Below are 21,644 nucleotides of genomic sequence, written 5' to 3'. Positions count from 1 at the left end.
GCACTGGTCATATTCAATGGAGGGGGCGATCTAACAGTAGGTCGTGATAAGCATAACTATCTGAGACACTAACTGCTCGATTCGAACTTTAAGATACGTCCGTAATAGATCTAGAAACGATATGGATTAGATGTGTCAGTGTCAAAAGTGACGTTAGTGTTTGAAGAAGTTTCACATTTGATACTGACATATCTAATCCACATCGTGTCTAGATCTATTAAATGACGTATCTTAAAGTTCGAATCAATGCAGCGGTCGGGGCGGCAGTGGCCAAACAATTCATTCTTAACCTTATAATTTCCTATCGTTACATCAACTATTTGTTAGAGCTAACCAGTTTACCACTACTAACTACCTACTTTACTGCTACTTTCCAATTAGCTTCAAATTACGGACAAGTTGGTGTTAGAGCACGCTAGTACGAGTATATAATTCAATATGAATGCTCGAGAAACTATCGTTAGATCAGTCTGTAAGTCAGTACAGGGTAATTTTTGTTACGTAAGATAAGAAAGTATACTGGAGTTAATCTAATAGGTACCTTCCACTTAGTTATGGAACAGATAACATAAATACTTACCTACACGTGGGTTACATCAGAGGATTTTTTTATTTAACTAATAAAACGTAACGAAGCCAGCCACGGAATAAATCATTTAAACAATATGTTAGTATTTTGATATGCATAGACGGTCGATGTCACATCAGTTTGCTTGCACTGAAAAAGACACTCCTGTAGGTATTTACTATTAGAAGTATTAGAACAAATTAAATTATTTTCAGAAAACAAAACAAAACAAAATCAACACAACACTAACACAACAACAAAATCATTGTTTGTTTCATTAACAAAATGTGTGTTGTCAATGCTAGGCACGATTGATCCTGATTATAACACTAATTCATAGTTCCATAGGTGAAAAAGCTGCAGTGTCTAACTATAAATAGAGTAATATAAAGTTTTTATACTTTTGAAGTTGAAAAAACTGTCAACAAGTTTCGTTTACATTTCGGGTTCTCTGAGCCGGCACCATTTTTTTAAATTATGCCGTCTCGTAACTAGTTAATGTTTCAGAATGTTGCATTTTAAAATTTATAAATGAAGACGTCTGAAAGATGTAGTTAAGAGATTTTCAGTAATTATAGTAATTAATAAAATTATCATGTGGAAAAGCTTTTGGGAAGTATATTCTCAATTACAAATTCCACTAACCGGCACAGCGAAAGTGATTGTTCGTATACCAAATTAGTCAAATGCGGTTCAGACACTGTCAGTACTAATATTGATCACACCTAAGTACATAATATTGGCGGTGTAGTGATTCTTATTGATAATGTCGGGACCATACAAAACGCAACTGAATTTCACCACACTTAATGTAAATTGTTCGATAGTATTTAACTCAAATTAGCAAAATATTCAAAATAAAAATTAGTCAAATGCATTGACATATATCTAAAGCCGGGTCTTAAAGGCACTAAGAACAACGCGATTGATTGATGACTTCGCATCGCGCGATTAGACGATTTGGACGCAACTAGTTGCATTAGACTGCACGAATGGCTCGAATTCGTGTGCGTGACACCACTGCACTGGCCCCATTCCTGTTGTTCGTAAGGCCCTCGTCTTTAGATACATATCTATGGCCAAATTTAGGTACAAACATAAAATAACAAGATAGACTTAATGCCTCCGCGGATAATGTGTTTAAAACTTGTAACCGTCAGATTAAGAAAATGCTTACAAATAAATGTCATATTGAGTATTAGCACAATTATAGCATCAAATCAACGTAATCCAAACTAACCAAATCCACAATATTTAAACTTTTAAAATATGTGTGTGTGTTTATGTGTGAGTATAAAATACACGTTCTAACGATTTGATATGTCACAGTGAAATGAAGCTTAAAAAACAAAACACGTCGCTCGCTATCAAAGATTGCATCGCATAATCTATCAAGAATGCATATTTATTAATGTGTGCGCTGAATTGGCCTGATGACAGTAACAAAGAATCATGGAAATAATGGTTTCAAAGATACATATATGTTAATACGATTAAAAAAAATGGCCCAATCTCAGTTTAAACATTAGGATTATTAATATATTCAATAAAATTAAAGTGCAAAATTCTCCAATCAGCCATTTTGACTGAAACGCCAATCAGAAGCGAGCTAAGGATTGACGTCATCAATCCACGACGTATTTCTTAGAGCAGCATAGACAACCTCATTGACCGTAATCCATACGTCCTCACCAAAGAGTTTGGAGGTTCAAACATAATATTATTTCGCCACTAAACATTTATTACGTCCAAATAATAATATTACACGATGTAAAGTAAATATTTATTTGATATTACATAAATAAAATGCAAAATAATACGATATTTCACCAAAAAACTTTTTTAATTATTTGGCTGAATGGAACTATCATTGCCATGTTGGCTATCGTACCAGAAAAAATTAAAAATTAAAAAGTAAAACCAGCGCTCAGTGATTTTCACTCAGAATTTACATGTATCTAAATATTCATCTTAAATTGCAACCGTGTGAGAGTTTTTGTATAAAATGAGTTATTGTGATTAATGTTTGTAATGTATTTATCATCTCTAATCGTAATATATTGTGCTGAATTAACAATCCCAACAAAAACATAAATGTGAAATGAGAGCCAAGTTCAATATTAAGAATATGTGTCGTTGTTGACTCGCCGACAAAAGAATTGAGATCTATATGGGTGCCAAGTTCTGTGCTGTCACGTTGTCACGTTACTCTAGCATGTCATTCATTTACACTACTTCAAAGTCATAATAACAAAAATGTAGTCTTTTAAAGGTGGAGTACAGGATATGTGTAATAATACAAAATTACCATTTTTAGCAGTCCAAACCTTACGAAATTTACAAATAAGATCGACAAAATCAGTGCTTTACGCGCGTTTACCTAAACGTCCATCATAAAAAAAAAAACAATCCTAATTTAGTGAGTCTGTTTTAAAAAAAAATCTATTAAACGGCAAGATGAGAAGACGTGCTAATAGAAACCAGTAATTGTTATTACGTAACAAAAGGTGTACAATTTCATCAACTAAATCTATCAATTTTACGTTTTTGCGACTAAAATCGATACCGGCCTCTTAAACTTAAGTTTACCCGGGTAGGTATAACTAGTATTACCCAAGCTTTTTGGGTAAGGTACGAAAATTTAAAGAACATGAATTTGTATTTGGGGTTTACCCGTACACACCTAGGTCTACCCAATACTGGCTGGGTAATGGTGTAAAAGTTGATTTAATTTTCGGGCTTTACCCAAAAGGCTTGGGTAAAACTAGGTGTACCCAGGTAAACTTAAGTTTACTTAAATTAAGTATACCCATGTACGGGTAATGCCAGAATATTAAGTAAACATAGGTTTACACGGGGTTCCTTAGTATTACTTACCTAAGCTTTTTGGGTAAAGTTCGAATATGAAATAAAAAATTATATGTGTTCGGCCTTTACCCGTACACACCTAGGTCTACCCAACCCTGGTTGGGTAATGTTAGAATAATTAGTGAAATTAAAGACCAAATGCATTATACATTTCATTTAAATTTAAAAATAACAAAAAACAACAGAACATCTTTCCTAAGCATTCCACAAGAAACATAATTGAGTACTTTAACCAGATATGATTATTATAATAATATGTAGTAATATAAGAAATGAAGTAAATATTGAAATTGTTTACAACAATAGTTCACAAAAAGCAGCTCAATCATAAAACTTTCCAAATTAATTAAAATATAACAAAGAATAACAGAACAGCTTTTTTAAGCATTCCACAATGAACATAATTGAGTATTTTTACCAACACTTAACATTAGCCAGCCAGCGTTGGGTAGACCTAGGTATGTACGGGTAAACGCCGAACACATATCATATTTAATTTCATATTCGGACTTTACCCAAAAAGCTTGGATAATACTAAGTAACCCCGGGTAAACCTAAGTTTACTCAATATTCTAGCATTACCCGTAACATGGGTATACTTAATTTAAGTAAACTTAACTTTACCTGGGTATACCTATTACCTAGAATTACCCAAACCTTTTGGGTAAAGCCCGATAATTAAATCAAGTTTTACACCATTACACAGCCAGTGTTGGGTAGACCTAGGTGTGTACGGGTAAACCCCGTACAGATTAATGTTGATTAAATTTTCGGACTTTACCCACAAGGCTTGGGTACTAGTTATACCCGGGTAAACTTAAGTTTAATCAACCTTCTAACTTTACCCGTAACATATCTATTAATTAAAATATTGTAGGAAAAACTTATGTACAGTACCGGCTAATAATATACTTAATTATGTATCACTGCATGTTTTTACGTTAGAATTTTTTTTTATATTGGTTGTTAAGTGATTTCCACCTCACTACTTTTAGGTAGTCTAGTAGTAGTCCTTTCTGCGAGCGATGAGAAAAAGTGGTTTCATGTAATGGTTTTTTCATTGAGTTTTTTTTAATAAATAGTCTGCTTCGTTTTTTAATTATTGCTTTTTTAGTAATATGCCGAGTCTCCTATTGTAATTGTGCTATTGTATTTGTATTTCAATGCATTCATCATAATATTTGTATAAAATTATAGTAAAATATGTAATCTACAAACTAACCTATATTGTTTACTTACTCTATAGATGCTCAAGAAAAAAACACAAAGGTGATATATTATTGGCCCGTACTGTATGGTCCATATAGACTGCTCATATTTTTCATAAATCGATTTCGACTGGCAAATCATATTACTTTTTGGCAAGCAGATTTTTTAACCTAATTAGACCCCGCTGAATCCGAATTTGCCAGTCGCTTGATCGAATTCTTGACCGGAAGTGAGATATTTGATATTAATGGTCCCTTTTTTTTAGTTTCTCGTAAATAACTCTTCAACGGTGGCGCATAGCAAAAAAATTTCTATTACATAAGTAATCTGCATAAATTTGCCTACAAGAAAGATTCAGTACAATTTTTCGCTAGGATCAATATTCAAAGAGATATTAAGGTGGTTCTACTTGCTCGAATTTTATACAAACTTTCTTGTTAACTCACTACTATTCTGTAGGGTGTCTTCACTTGAATACGTAATGTTTGGGTAGTATATAATTATATTTCTTACTGCGCCAAAGTAATAAAATACTAGAAATTGATTAATATTTTTAAGAAAAAAGCCTTAGAAAATTAGTAAAATTTTGCCCCATTGCTTGTTTGTGTGAGTGATGCTTATAGTACCGTAAACCGGGGTTACTTTGATTTGCGGGTCGACTTTGATAGCAACTTCTCTCCGCTACTAAAGTCCTTGTTTTAACGAGTTGAAAAATAATTTCGCAGTTGTTTTTCTTTATTGGCAACACTGATAGTTGTTTCACCGCGCAGTAAGCGGATGCGAGTGTAATATTATTATTTCGTCTAGAAAAAAAATATTAATGGCGAGTACGCTTTTCGTCCTGGTTTAATTGGTTGAAAAACTTTGACTGTATTCGTGTCAATAATTAATACATGTAAATTTTATAGTGTCTTAGGTCAATCAGTGTTTATTCGCGAGTTTATAAAAAAATACCTGAATTCGACAACCTCCACATGCGCACGTAACCGGGGAATCCATGGGTCGGGGTGTCTTTGATCACTTATACGTGGTGAAATTGATCAAAAGATTAAAGTAACACCATGAATTATTTTGGCAGCTTACGATTTTTTTATGTATTTTTTTTCAGTAGTTATATAACAAATAGGTATCGTTTGAGTCAGTGAAAGAGGTAGAGGTTGTAGAATTATAAGTTTGTAGGTATTGTAGGAGTTGATCTCCGGAACTGCTCATCTGATTTTAAACATTCTTTTACCAGTTTCTATTGTATGGAATTAACTTTCTGGGTGGAAATTGGCTATATTGTATCCTGCGGCTTTGCTTTAGGTATTTTATTATACGTGCGTAAGGCCACCAGCCCAGGGTATTAATTCTACAATAAATAAATATGCATTGTTTTTTTTTTTATAGAAATAATGCCAGAGATTACAAATAATATCGGGTAACGAGACTACAAAAAATACCAAGAAGAACAACACTCGCAAACATGGGCACAAAATCTATTCATGCCGCATCGAAAGCATACAATATTTTTATAGAACTTCATACAATAAGTACCTACCTATATAGGCAACATATCAAAAACCCGGGTGTACAGACCAAATTTACTGAAACGGAAAGGCTTGCAATTCAAAAATCTGTTGCTAAGTGCAATGATAAGTTAAATCCCTACGTTATTTATAGTAAATAATCTAATAAGCGCTTAAATTTTTTAATTTGTATCTGTTGGTATGGTATCAAAGTAACCCCACACGTTAAAGATATAAATAACTTAAAAAGTACTTAACCGATTTTATTATTTTTATTTTTTACAGCCTTTTTAGCGGGTCTACTTTAAATTGTCAGCAAAAAAATTAGTGGTTTCAAAGTAACCCCATTCTGAATATAACTTTGATCGCGTTGTTTTTATTTATTTCTGAAAAAATTATAAGTCCTAATTTTTTTTTATTTGGCAGACGGAAGGAAGAGAAAAAACCGATTATTATATTTTTATTTCATATTTTTACGTATATTAGGATCGTCAAAAAATGGTGCCAAACTCTAAAATTGATCAAAGTATCCCCGGTTTACGGTATAGGTGTAATTCTAACATGGCGACTTCTTTGACAAGCAATCATCTTTAATTTATCAAAGGTGCAACAGATGGCATTTTAGAACCTGAACACAGGTTACCCGTGTATTTTGTTTTAACTTCACTCAATAGAGGGAGATAAATTTAATGCACAAAGCATGTTATGAGTATACTTATTTAAGAGTCTCCTTTTTCTGATATAATTTCATTCCCAGATGTAATATAACTTATATTATATATTAAAATACATTTATATAACTATACATTTAATAGAATTAAAGGTCAGTCCAAACAATCATTCGCGTAACGGTCGTCCACCGAATAGCCTTGTGAATTCTGTTTTCGTCTCGGCAGAAATATAAATAAATGTTCTCTGGAAGCCTATATTTATTCTTACAATGATTTTTAAACTAAAGTAGCTATATTTTTCTCGAAAATATATATTGGGAGCAAAATGTCATCTTCTTGTAAATAAACAAGATTCTATATGTTCTGCTTGCGCATAACAATAGTACAAGGGATCATTTCTGCCGAAATCATCAATGATCACCTCGGCAGAAATGATGCCTTTCACCCGAGTTAAACACTTCGCATACAAGGAAAGTAAAATGCATGTGCTTTTTTTAAAACATGACTAAGTATAAATAGTTTTTATAGTATTTTTTTTAGGATACTTTCAATTAACAATTTAGCCAAAAGTATCGTTATTTATGGAATGGGGAGTCAAATATCAGAATGTAAATTATATGAAAAATCCATTTATACCCAAATTTCAATTGCTTATCGTAAAAAAAAAATCGTACTTGGAATTGGAACCAAAAATGCTCTAGTGCAGAAACGTATCATTTTCTGCACAACTTTTAGAATAACAATGACCCTCTTTCAAAGCATGAGAAATGAAAACGGATATTTCTTGTTTTCTTTGCAAGCATTTTTCTCTCAATAATTTAATCAATAAAATTTGCAGCATAGAAAAGCGTCATAAATTTATAATCATAAATATCAAAATATAAAAGGACATACATTTTTAGAAGATTTCTAGTTATTCCCCGGGCGACGTTGCCAAATGGTTTGAAAAGGCAACATGCTCGCAACGTTCGGATGTCGGTAAGTCGACAATGAAAAATTCTATTTCAAACTTGATATTTTTGACAGTAATGGTTACTTAAATATAATAAGAAGGCATGTTTCGCCCGGATCTACTATGGTCAAATGGTCTAGTGGCTTCTAGCTATTGAGTATAAGTCTAAGTTGAACAGCGTTGCCGAGTTCAAATCACGAACAAAGACTGAATTATTTTTGTTTTTATTTATTTATTTTATTTCTTTTTTTTTGCTTTTTATTTATTACCTTATGCGACTGGCAAATATCAATGGATATTTAAAAAAAAAATTTTTTTCATTGAAGAACAGGTGATAATGATGAGTGTATATCATAGTTTCGGACATGTACTCTCGGAGTATCCTGCTGTCGAATGTTCGTTGATTCGACTGTCGCTGGATCGAATGTTCGCTGGGTCGAAAAGCGTAGATATAATCAATTGTAGAATCGAATTTGAGGTTTCGATTGTCATCCCATAGAAGATCTCGGGTACGAATGTTCGTTGATTCGACTGTCGCTGGGTCGAAAAGCGTAGAAATAATAAATTGTAGAATCGAAATTAAATGTAATGTTTAGATATGGGACATTATGGCGGTATGACTTATCTGACAAAAAATAAGCTGTCAAACACATGTTGGGCCATGCCAGACGAGACGATGAGCTTTACAACAATACATACATACAATTCTAGATTACGATTTTTCGATTATGCATAATTCGGCCACAAGTATTTCGACCCAGCGAACATTCGATCCAGCAACATTCGAATCAACGAACATTCGACAGCAGGATACCCCGAGAGTACGTGTCCGAAACTATGATATACACTCGATAATGATACGAAAAGTTTAGTAGGAAATACAATATGTAATATAAACAAAAAAATATATAAACTAAAATTAAAAACTACATAAAGCTAAAACTAACTACAACATAAACTAAAATTCAAAAAATTCTAAATATGTATATTTATTTGACAACTTGAATTACAGAGGGGCAGTACCTACAGTGATCCCCACGCTAGGTTTAGCCTGTAACATGGGGATCTAAGCGAAATACAAATTATTATTTCGTATATAAGTTCCGAAAAACTCATTGGTACGAGCCGGGGATTGAACCCGCGACCTCCGGATTGAAAGTCGCACGCTCTTACCGCTAGGCCATCAGCGCTTCTATGTGCAACCATATATAGGCAAATAAATGAGTTCGCATCCCATCATAATCACAATATTATATTGTGTTTAAAGAACACTATTCTGTTTTTTTCTGTTTCTCATTACTTCCCCAGAAATGTGACTCACACGCCAGCTTACTTAGTAGTGTTAGTACAGTCGCCATCAGATATATCGGAGCGTCCGAGGTGCTCACAAATATCTGAACACGCACTCTAACGCCTTGACAATAGAGGCGTGTTCAGACATTTGTGAGCGCCTTATCCGCCCCGATATATCTGATGGCGACTGTACTAAGCTAACATTAAAAGCGTTTTTGAAATTTTAGGTAAAATAATTTGCGTCATTTTCAATTGATAATAAGAATAAAAACATATAATCTATAAAACTTTTTATACAATAAAAAAAAATTAAGCACTGTCGGGATTTGAACCCAGATTCATTGATACTCTAGCTAAAATGTATTCAAAACAGATGTTGTGTGTGCCACAAGCACATGACAATCGACGTCTGAAAATACGTATCAGTTGGTTCTAAGTTACTTGTCAATGTCTCAAATAAGAATTTAAATTCTAAATTGTTCTTCCTAAAAATATTCATGCGCTGCACTGCGCCCTCTAGGTTACTTTACTGTAACATTACAAATCTACTGACATTAGACACTGACTTTAGGTATGTGAGTGTGCGTGAATGCAAGATATTGCAATATTTTGCAGTTTTATTCTCTGATTATTTAGATTAGACACTGTAGAGTATAACATGTTTCGATTTGGACGTAATATTTTTTATTGTTTTCGCCAATATCAACACATCTTATGAAACTGTTTATATTTTGGGAGAAACGGTGAAAATCCACAATTAGTGCACACTGACGCCATCTTTTGGCTCATAATCGGCATCCCATCCCTAGACATCCACCTTAACGCGGGAAATTTAATTATAATCACTTCTAAGGTACCTTTTTTTAGTTTTACGTAAATAACTCGTAAACGGTGGTCAATATAAAAAAAAATTGTTAAACGTTAATAATCTACACAAAATTTTGTATAAAAAAGATAATTTATTCTTAAAAACCTATTTTGCTATGGGACACCGTTTACGAGTTATTTACGTAAAACTAAAAAGGGACTTTAAAATTGATTATAATTAACTTACCCGCTGCTTTGTCTTTTGAAATGTTGATCCTAGCGAAAAGTGTTCTACGTGTTTTTTGTAGGAAATTTTATGTTTATTATTTATTTATAAGATTTTTTTGCCGTGAGTCATACTTTTCAAATTATTAACGAAAAAATAAAAACAAGGAACCTTAGAATTTATTATAATTAACATTCCCTCTTTATTATCTTTTTAAATATTGATCCCTACGAAAAGTGTATTGAATCTTTTTCGTATAAAATTTTGTGTAAATTATTAAGGTTTAACATCACATTTTGATATTGGCCACCGTTTACGAGTTATTTATAAAAAACTAACTAACTAAATATTTATAAAAGAAGTGGTTATAATTAAATTTCCCGCGTTAATATCTCTTTGAATATTGATCCTAGCGAAAAATTGTACGGAATCTTTCTTCTAGGCAATTTTATGCAGATTACTTATGTCATAGAACATCTTTTGCTATGCGCCGTCGTTTAAGAGTTATTTACGAAAAACTAAAAAAAGGGACCTTTAATATCAAATATCTCACTTCCGGTCAAGATTTCGATCAAGCAACCGACAAATTCGGATTCAGCGGGGTTTAATTAGGTTAAAAAACCCGGTTGCCAAAAAGTAATATGATTTTCCAGTCGCATCAAGAAGGAGAGCGATATTGAATTTTTTTGTCTAGTCTAATATTGCACATAAACAAGTTGACACAAAACATAGGGGACATAGGATACATAGGGGAGTATCCCTAAAGTCCATCCCACACTTGCGTCTTTTGAGCGTCGGCGCGTCTAGTCAGCGCTATGGAAAATGGCGTTGCTGCGCAGCTGCGCCAGTGGGGCGACACTCCACCTTTCGGGCATTCTCGGCTCCGTTCGGCTCAGCATTGCTCTGAACACTTATTAGGGTTGGCACAATTTGACGTCCCTTTGCGTGTACGACCACAGATAAGATAATGACTTGAATTGTGACAACCCTAAATAACCGAAAGGGTTAGTACTATACATAAAAAAGGGACAGCATGATTCGTCTTTGAATCGCTTGTTTTGTAGGAAGTTTCTTATCTGCACGGTGTTACGGTTGGTTTTCCTACTTATTCCGTGACTATATGCACGCAGGGCGTTAGTTCGTCTCTTGTACCATCGCCCACACTGTTTACTGTGTCGGTAAACCTTATTAGAAAAGGCACGAGGTCCACCGATGGACAAATTAAGAGAGAGTGTTGCTGTTTGTACGTATGAAGAGGTTAGGGTTCGTCTATAGTACATTGTAGGAGAGGATGGAAAACCGCTAAAAGATGGACGAGTCGTTTGAGGGCCGACACGTTAGTGGAGGCCCTCAAATAATACGAGTCCATCTTTAGCGTTTCCGGCCGAGGCATTACATAGTGCTTTTCACGACTACTGCGAGGAAATAAGAAAACATTTGCATAACTGTAAGTACTTGCCCGCGATTTCTCAGGTAGCAAATTACTAGCCACTGCCTGTGCTGTCTCTTGAATTTCGATAGGCGTCAGTGTAAGAATATCATTTTCTTCACTAGAAGAACTCATTTTTATAGCGAGCGTAGATATACGCGTTTCTTGTATTTTTTAGTCAAACACAATTTACACTATCCAATTCAGTAAGTATTTTCAAATCCCGCCTTTTTTACTTTTTTTATCACTTTTAAGAGGCGTTTTTGCTAAAAAAACCCAGAAGCAGCTACAAAAGTAAAAAACGCCTTAAGCGTGAACTGAATGGATAATTGTTAAAAAAAAATGAACTGAATGGTTTTGACATTTCTTTTTTTTTTTCAAACAAGAAATTGGTCCTATAAATAACCTTATCTTATTTTTGAAGGAAAAAGTTGCGCCAAAAAAGACCTTTTATTGATTTTTATGTTTTAAATGATACTCATTGCTGTAGCGAACCGTCACCAATGACAGATGATGATAACAATGAAACATTGTAGTAGTGGTGGTTCAGGTGCTACAGCTATTGCCTACTTTCCAGCTTGGTTTTAGACCATCTATTGCCACATTTCCGAACAGTGGCGTGAAAAAATAATATCAAGTTATACCTAGAGGCAAAACCAATGGAAATTTCGTGTTTGCGTTACAGACGTGCCTATAACAGTTTGATTGTTTTCTTCGAGTTACATTAAGTTTAAATAATTTCACGTAGCGTAGGTATTTCGATAATGTTGTGTAACGTGATGTTGTGCACCAGTTCACACAATACCTGACGTAAAGGCTTTGTGCTTGTTATTGTTCTTCCAGTTGTCTGTCTGTAATCTTGATAATCTGCTCGGTTATGTATATCTCCTGCCCCTCCGTGGTAATCATCTTTATGATCTGGTGGGTTATGTTTATCTTCTGCCCCTCCGTGGTAATCATCTTTATAATCTGGCGAATCGCCTCCGCCTCCGCCGACTCCGTCTCCGTCACCTCCTCCTCCGTCGCCACTGCCTCCGTCGCCTCCGTTTACGTCGCCTCCGCCTCCACCTCCGTCGCCTCCGCCTCCGCCTCCATCGCCTCCGCCTCCCTCGCCTCCGCTTCCGTCGCCTCCGCCTCCCTCGCCTCCGCCTCCCTCGCCTCCGCTTCTGTCGCCTCCGCCTCCGTCACCTCCGCCTCCATCGCCTCCGTCGTCATCAATGTCATAAACTTGTGTTCTTGCTGATTCTATTTTAACATCAGCTACCACATCACTTTGTTGTTCGTCTTGATTCCTGCTTTCGTCGTATTGCTCCTTATCTCCTGGTTTTGATGGCTGTGTTGTAAACATAATCTTATTTTTAATGTAATTTGGAGTAACTGTATTTTTTTTTAAATATGAGTAATGCTTACGTTTTTTTTTAGGTTGCTGTGGTTTGGTTACTTGTACATGTTGAGTAGCGTTGTTTTTTTTGCGATTTTTTAATAATGTTCTCGTTCTCAGTGTTGCAAGTGTTCTCGAAAGTGCTCCTCTCGTCCCATTATGTTTAGATGAGCTCGCTGAAGAGAGAACTCTTACTCTTGTTCCATTAATGATTGTAGTGACAGAACTGGATCGATGCCTCGGTCCCTTACGCTCTCGTGTTACAGGCACCTGTCTAGCATTTGAAACTATTTTAGTTGCATTCCGTTTTTTACTCGTTACCTTTAACTCTACACTTAAAATAAAAAGTACCAACAATAATGTAAATACGAGTAATATGTTAATTACTTTACTTTTAAATAATCGTTCCATACTGCTTAGCATGGCGAATACAAATGAACAATATCTCGAATATCCGTTTATTTATATCAATGTGTTACTTGTGTAAACGTATACAGGATGCGATTTTTTGTTTAATTGTTGTAACGTAATCATAATCACTGTTTCTCGGTTATGATTATGCAAACATATTGTTAATAAAAAAATGAAGATGAGAATTCTAAATACGAGTAAATGTCCTAGTCCTATAGACAATAGTCAATAGATACTGCGCATACGAGTGATACGAGTACCTACTTATCACTCAGATTAATAAAATAGGGTGCGTAGCCAACGTGCCAATCGTTAACGCTTCGCAGCGAACGAAACGCAACCGTCCCTGCCGCACTAATATAGAGTGATAGAGAGAGAAGACTACGCTACGGAGCGTAAACGATTGGCACGTTGGCTACGCACACTGGAATGCAACTTAATCACATACCGCATGTAATAAAAAGTATTTGTTTTGGAACATTATTAGTTGTCAATAGAGTTGAATACCATATCCGCCATATATGGCTCTGTATGCGGTAAGGGATTAAAGCGGGTAAGGCTCTATATAGGTATTCCACGAGAGAAATCGGAAAATTTAAGACTTATGAGCATACCCTGGCCTGACGGGAACAATTTCGGTTTCCTCGTTTACATAGTACGAGGGTAATTTTTTCTATCTAATATGCCGATATCGATAAAATTATGACGTATCAGACTCTGTTAGAGTTAGACTAAGGTAAGTCTGCACTGATTTTGATAGCACACGCAGTGCATGTATTATTTATATGTACATTTCATAGAAGTTTGATATTATATAACTCTATAGGTATATCCAATTTCCGATGTTTGACATTTGGCATTGCAAGAAGGATACCTAAATAAAACATGATCAGTTAATATGTAATGAAATGAGTTAAGGACAAAGCTAACGCTCTTAATGTACCTATATTGTTTATCCACATATTCGTTTATTATAATTTAGAAATTGCTTGATATCGATACCTAACCTTTGAATCAATATTTAATTAATTACTAGTACTGGTGCATTTTTGCCCCAATCAAACCGGGGTAGGTATATTTATGAGTTTGACCGGCGTCGAACTCGATTTAAGGATGACTCACGCTAGACTGGACCGGGGCCGGTCCGGAGCTTCCGGCGCTTAGTTCTCTAGGGAAAGCACCACTTGATCACCGATCAGCCGTCATAGAAAATGCCGTGTCGGACGCACGGGCCCGGGCCGTTCTACCGAGAGTCATCCTATAATCGGCGCACGAATCGGGATAATTGGTATCGCCAATAAACAATCACGTTTTTGTGCAAATGAGGCTATTAATTAAAAACATTTTTCTGAATTGCGTAAATAACATATTTTACATTTAGGTAGGTACTAACAAGATATATACAGTGGTATTACTAAAATAAATTAATAACTAGATTGCCGCCAGCATCCTTGGTACAATGCTTCAAGGGCCTATTTTAGATTTAAGCTAGTTATTAATTTCTTTTAGGTACTTATAATTCCAAAATATTCCGTTCTGACCTCAGAGTGTTCTGACCGTTGGAAGAACACCTTGTATACGGCGAGTACCTACACAATATCTTGTTAATTGTGTTGTATGTTTTGAGACTGAGATTATAATGAAAGAATTGTTATAGGTACAATTTATTATGAGATACATTCTGCGACATTTAGTTATGTGAGAGTATGTTATTTTTAGCCTCCATGGGATTTAGGTATTGTCATTAGGGGTCCATTTAGATTTAAGATTTACTAAAAATACAGGGTGGCTAAAAATAACTGCATTCCCGTTGCCAGGGAGGTTTTGGGATTATACTGAACAACTTTTACTATGGGATCAACCCCGAAATCAAGAAAAGAATTTACCCTCCCATAGAAAATGGACCAGACAAAATGTATGAAACAGCCAAATTATTTTCGCGATTCCAGGGTTGATCCCATAGTAAAAGTTGCTCAATATAGTCCCAAAACCTCCCTGGCAATGGGAATGTAGTTATTTTTAGCCACCGTGTATCTTCTTTCTCGCGTTGTCCCGGCATTTTGCTACAGCTCATGGAGCCTGGGGATCCGCTTGGCAACTAATCCCAAGAATTGGCGTAGGCACTAGTTTTTACGTTGAATGCATTCTTAACGAACTGTCTATATAAAACTTCTGTGAGACCTGAACATGTTGAAATTTGTTCACGTATTAGGGCCACTTGCACCATCCCACTAACCCGGGGTTAAGCGGTTAAACCTGGAGTTACCATGGTTCCCAGTACAATTTGACACTGGGTTGACGGTTTAACCGGTTAGCCCCAAATTAGTGGGATGGTGCAAGTGGCGCTTATTATCGAATAAACGCTTGAAATATTTCGATCAGTTTTTGAGGATCTTCGACTGGAGCACCAACGTCACCGTCTCTATCTATAGAGCGCGCGACGTGTACAAATTTTTATTCGACAGTGAAGAACCTGTATAAAATGATTTTTAAATATTGTCATTATTAACTATGAATTGTTAAGTATAATTTACGATTGCTACATGGTACGGTTTTTTGAATTGATGGGCAGATGATGCGGCTTCTATTGGTGTGCGTCCTGGCGGGCGCCGTGTGCGCGCGGGATGAGGGTTGGCAGCCCATCGTACCGGAGTCCTCCCTTACCTACACCACCTACGTCAAGTCGCCGGAACGATCTCTGGATACCAGGTAATTCGAGTTTTGTTTTCATAGTTTCATCTTCCCTAGATGTCAATTTCTACACCCGAAGCAACAATAGGTACGAGAAATTAATTATGTATATTAATATTTTATATCTATTAATACCTCCTTAGATAGGCAATTATATATTTAAGGTTTTAGTTATAAAACTCTATAAACGCTGTTTAATGTTTTGTAGTTTCTGAATAAAAAAAAAAATAACAATTTTAATAACAAAAAATCAATGGTTCCTTAAATAAATTATTTTGTATATAAGCAGAAACGTCTACAAACTATCCCACAAATATGCTTAGAAATAAAGGAATATGGAAAACCTCATTGTCACGAGCGACACTCGTACCCGCGACTCCGGGCTTTACCGACTAAGCTACGAGACTAAACCCATTGATAATATTTCCATCGTATTATTATCTTTCATATGCGCCTAGGTAACAGTGAGTTTTTTTACTTTTCTTTTATTTCTAAGGAAACATTTTTGTTTTGTTTACCTACTTATATTCACAATATAAATATTTGAATCGTAAAATTGCCAAAAGGTGCTCTGGTTATTATTACTAATAAATCGTAATCGTAAACTTTTTACAGTTCGGCGTTAAAAATAATCAATCGTAGGCCGCCAAGCCTTGCGTACCCAAGCAAACTGTCCGGCGCCTACAGCGCTGGGCCTCAGGGAGATTCCGACGCCTGCAGCGTCTACAAAGTATCCATGAACCAAGAACTGTTCTACCAGTACGTTGAGTATGAGAAGGATCTGCCAGATCTAAAGGAGTTTACTCTGTGCATGTGGGCGAAGTTCCATAATCATTCTGAAGACCATCCCTTGTTCTCTTATTCAGGTAAGATACTTAAATGTTCACATAGTGTATCTTGAAAGTTAAATAATCTAATTACTAATAGCGTAATTATACAAATATAAGTAAAATAAGAAAAAAAAACAACCTACTATAATTTCTTGTAGGTAAGTATTAGATGAGATCGCATCATATACTAAGGTTGTTTTTACTGAAATAACTACGAGTATGAGTTATTTAATAGTAAGTTTAACTAAACATTACTGTACCTAAACACATTACCCTTTAGAGATTTTGAACACAAACTAACTAACCAGTTTTCATTGGTTGTGAGGGTATAGTCTCTGATTCATGTCCTAGTCCTGTGTTATTTTGTCAGTTATTTATACGCGTAGGTAATAATAGGTATTTATCTCACGTTTATATTTCATAATATCCAAGAAGTAAGTTTACCTTAAACTTTTAGCATTAGGTAGGTATTTATTTACTTGTCACGATACTCGGTCATCATACTCTTAAATATTATGCAATAACATCCTACATCCCACAAATTACATTCAAGTGATTGAAATTTCGATGTGTTTGACGAGACGTATCGATAATGGGCATTGGCTGCCCGCGGAGAGCGTCGGCTGCTGGTGCGATTAGCTGCAAATACGGGACACGCACGCTTGCGAAACCTCAGCATTCCACGCACGCAACGCAACTGTATTATGACCAGACAGAATATCAGACTAGCAAGTCAACACGTATTATAATACAGCCTTTCTTTTTTATTTCAATTAATATCTTAATACCTATATAATTTCCTCGCTAAATCTCAAAAACATAAATCACACAGGTTAATAGAAAACGAGTACCCTCTTAATGCTAAACCGGGTTCAACCAAAAATAAGGCTTTATAGCCCTTATCTTTAATTAGTAATGTACAAGTTGCAGAAGATTCGCAAAATTTCCAATATGTCTGGAAAGTTTCATGAGAAAAATCTTATGCAAGTTTCCACTTAAAAAGTTCTCGTTCAGATTGGGGATTATTATTACCTACTCAAAGTTCTTAACTGTTAGGTAACGACTGTTTCATTTAACACTTTCGTCACTCATTGGCTTCCATTTCAAGTGTAATTGAATCAAAACAGTATAAAGTTTTGACAATAAACGTGCAGAAAAAATACCGAGAACATTTCATGGGAACTTTGCAGTTTAAGAAAATTCTCTTTAGTACATTGCTAGGTGTATGTCCATAGAAGAGACGTGAATCTAGTTATCTTATATGACTCAGATGACTTGGCTTGGGTAATTAATTAAGTGTGATGTGGATTTGATGTGTGATGTGATGAAGCGGTGGTGACCGAGTGGATATGACGTCCGACTTTCAATCCGGAGGTTGCGGGTTCAAATCCTGGCTCGTACCAATGAATTTTTCGGAACTTATGTACGAAATATCATTTGATATTTACTACTTGCTTTTCGGTGAAGGAAAACATCGTGAGGAAACCTGCATACATCCGCGAAGAAATGCAAAGGTGTGTGTGAAGTCCCCAATCCGCATTGGGCCAGCGTGGGGACTATAGCCCAAGCCCTCTTGCGAGTGAGAGGAGGCCTGTGCCCAGCAGAGGTACGTATATAGGCTGAATGATGATGATGATGATGATGTTGATTTATTTTATAGTTGGAGATAGCCCTAAAGAGATTTCGGCTTGGATATCGAACACCGTCGAAGCTAGCTACTTCAGTATGGCCGTCCACGGACAGACGTTCTTCCGACTCAATTATCCTCTGAAACTTAACACGTGAGTTTAATTATATCCACACTTTACTAAACGGGATGTGAGTAGTTATGATGACTCGTAAGATTAATGCAACAACACTTCACGCTGCTTGATTTGATTAGTATTAACAAATGCAAAGTGAAGCAATTTACTAATGTAATTCAACAATTAAATGTTACACATAGGACGTTTTACATTTTCTTATCAGGATGGAATTTAAAGCTGTCACGTCTTACACGCGAATAGCAACTTTAATGTAGGTTCAAAGGAACAGTCGGATTAAATTATTATGCTAGATTAGAAATGTGTAATATGTTACATTGGCCAACTTTGTGATCAATTTTATCATTTGAATTATCATAATGATATCATTTCAACGACCAGCCACATCAAACAGTTGATAACGGTTTAGGGTCCGCAAGTTCCGCCCTTTCACGTTGTCGAGTTATATGCGCAACGGTGAATCATCATGTAATATTTTCTTTCTCGTCTTGTTAGGTAAGTTTGCGAAATTACGTAATATGTACGTCGAAATTTGTCACAGCTGGCAAGGTAATGCGCTTTTGCAAGTTTGCCTATATATACATGACTGTACTTGTACTACTTGCACAAGGTACAGTGTTTTAGTTCTATTTAACACTTTACTACTTTTTCGTCGGTGCATTTGACCTTCGGTGCATTAGACTCTTTTTAACATTAGTATACCAACATCGAATACTTTCCTTTTATAACCAAATATTTGATCCTAAAAAATATCTTTAAATACGGTCAATCATGATATGAACATCTCTCTCTCTCTCACACACACACAATTGATCGTACTAGACCGCATAAATGATATTGTCTTTTCTGTCAAGCTGTTTATTTTAAAACTTGTTAGAATAAAAGACAATTATGTGTTTGTCGTTTTTATAGGTGGTATCATTCTTGTCAATCTTGGAATGGAAAAACTGGTGAATGGCAAATTTGGGTGAACGCGGAGCGAGTGGGCAGAGGATTCCACAACAGGGTATGTTATATGATATCATTCAACGTCATTGTAATTGTATAACTACGGGTACATTATGTTTGCTTCAACCTCATAGTGCGTGGTGTCGTTAAATAGATCAGTCAAACCGAATATGGGGTTTAATGAAATGAAATGAAAATATTTATTTAAAATACACGGGGCCAATTTAATTTGATTAACTTTTAGGTAAAATATATTATTGTAGAAAATTAATAACTCTACATAAAAATAATAATTTACAAAAAAATATTTAGAATCTAGAGTAGTTATAATGTCACCTGTAATGGAGCACCTATAGTGGAACTTCGGTCTTGTTGGGTCTTGTATAGTGGAAATAGTGTTAAAGATAATAGATAATATTCCGCTAGCGCAATAAATAATCGAAAAAGTGAAGATAGCCCGGTGTACGAAATAAGCTTACATTGTCTAACTAAAAGTGATAAATTTCAGTTGGTGGGTCATATAATAAAAGGAGGCGGCATAGCTGTAACTGGGCAAGAACAGAGTCTTTTATACAGCAAAGATGGTCTCGAGCCCACTATAAGTAAGTATTTTGAGCACCAGTTTACCGTTTATCTAACTCTCACGGTTTGGTTTTTATTAATGATCAGTCGATCCAAAAACAAACCTGGTTTTGAGGATCAAATGTCTATATGAGACCCATTGCATTAAAGCAATAAAAAAGTCACAAATGACAATCGCACTTTAATGACGAAACGCTCCTAAGAAAATGGCAAGTAATCGTGACGTCATTATTGCTTAGAAGCCGTTTTGATGTACCTATGGCAAACAAGGAAATTGCGATTTTGTCGGTGAAATATTGCGTAGGTATATGTATACACCGTGTTTTTATTGAATTCCGTTAACTTCGGGCTATGGTTAAGAACGTTTAAGAGAACTAAATGGCATAGTTAATTAAAAAAAATTTTTTGCGTTTTATCATAAAAAAAAAATTAAGTTAAAAAAGTAATTAAATGTAGCATATAGCGTTGTTGTAACACGGGCATTACATTTAACTCAACCAAACAATTGAAATCTGTGACATATCAATGTCAATTCGACCATCGATCGACCGAGATTGTACTCAAGTTTACTAGCAAATGTATGAACTCATTCTAAACACTAATCAATATGGCAACCGGCCTTAAGGCAAGTGTACACGCTTGTATACTCTATCCACATTAACGAGCTAGTACAAGAAAACTCAGACTGCACGGGATTGGTCAGCGATAAGGGTGATGCATGTGCAACGGGTGAGTTTACATGACAGTCAACTCTGTCTATTGTACGGTGCGGACGCGTTTAATTGCTCTCCTTTGTATTGTTTCCCGTAATCTGTTACTCGGCTCGTTTACTGGATTATCTTCTGCCTACTTTGCGACTCGGCTTGTTTACTGGACTTCCCTGCTTACTGTGTGACTCGGCTTGTGTTTTATTGGACAGTCTACTGTGTGACTCGGCTAGTGTTTTGTACTATTTATATTAACAAACACCTTGTTTTTTAATTGTTATTATATAGGTACCCAAACACCTATATAGTTACCTAAATCAATCTTTTGACTATCCCTTAACTATTTTTGAACTGCATATCTATAATCAATAAACAGTTGTTTAAAGCATTTAGTCCACCGATTTGTCATTTCAGTATTGATCATAAACATACAGTTGGTTATTAAAACTTAACTAAATAGAGTATAAAATAAATATTAAACCATAAGAAATGTATAAAAATAAATAATCGAAGCAACGGCATGTAAGCCGTGCCGGACATCGAGGTGCCATTGTTTTCGCTCACTGCCCTTTTTTTGTCCCTCTCATCTGCATACAAAAGTGCAAAAGAGAGAACGCTATACTAGCTCGTTAACATGGATAGAGTATAGAGGCCTTATAGGAAAAAATAAATTATTGATTATCTCCGAAATGGAGTTTATTAGAATACCGATAGTCTTTGAGAAAGTTACTTGATTGTAGCTCAGGAATGCACCCTTGAAATTAACGGAAATCAAAAAAGACACGGTGTATAGTTGCGAT

General features: G+C 35.4%; 2 protein-coding genes and 1 long non-coding RNA gene across 8 annotated transcripts in view; 2 read left to right on the top strand and 1 right to left on the bottom strand.

Annotated features, from left to right (window-relative positions):
* Nucleotides 1-21,644, top strand: part of LOC134804946 (uncharacterized) — a 371,780-nt gene that overhangs the window by 68,520 nt on the left and 281,616 nt on the right. The window lies entirely within an intron of this gene.
* The window catches only part of LOC134804707 (coiled-coil domain-containing protein AGAP005037), a 125,440-nt gene that overhangs the window by 61,868 nt on the left and 41,928 nt on the right, over nucleotides 1-21,644 (bottom strand). The window lies entirely within an intron of this gene.
* LOC134804791 (uncharacterized) overlaps nucleotides 1-21,644 on the top strand; it is a 28,470-nt gene that overhangs the window by 4,173 nt on the left and 2,653 nt on the right. The window contains exons 2-6 of the mRNA XM_063778031.1: nucleotides 15,896-16,032; nucleotides 16,630-16,880; nucleotides 18,505-18,625; nucleotides 19,520-19,613; nucleotides 20,064-20,157. Of these exons, the coding sequence (XP_063634101.1) occupies nucleotides 15,896-16,032; nucleotides 16,630-16,880; nucleotides 18,505-18,625; nucleotides 19,520-19,613; nucleotides 20,064-20,157 (697 nt within the window). The remainder of the gene's footprint in view (nucleotides 1-15,895; nucleotides 16,033-16,629; nucleotides 16,881-18,504; nucleotides 18,626-19,519; nucleotides 19,614-20,063; nucleotides 20,158-21,644) is intronic.

This window comes from Cydia splendana, chromosome Z, assembly GCF_910591565.1.
Source record: "Cydia splendana chromosome Z, ilCydSple1.2, whole genome shotgun sequence".
In the NCBI taxonomy this organism is placed as follows: domain Eukaryota; kingdom Metazoa; phylum Arthropoda; class Insecta; order Lepidoptera; family Tortricidae; genus Cydia; species Cydia splendana.
The sequence above is the reverse complement of the archived record's forward strand: the minus strand, read 5'-3'. Positions and strand labels throughout refer to the sequence as shown.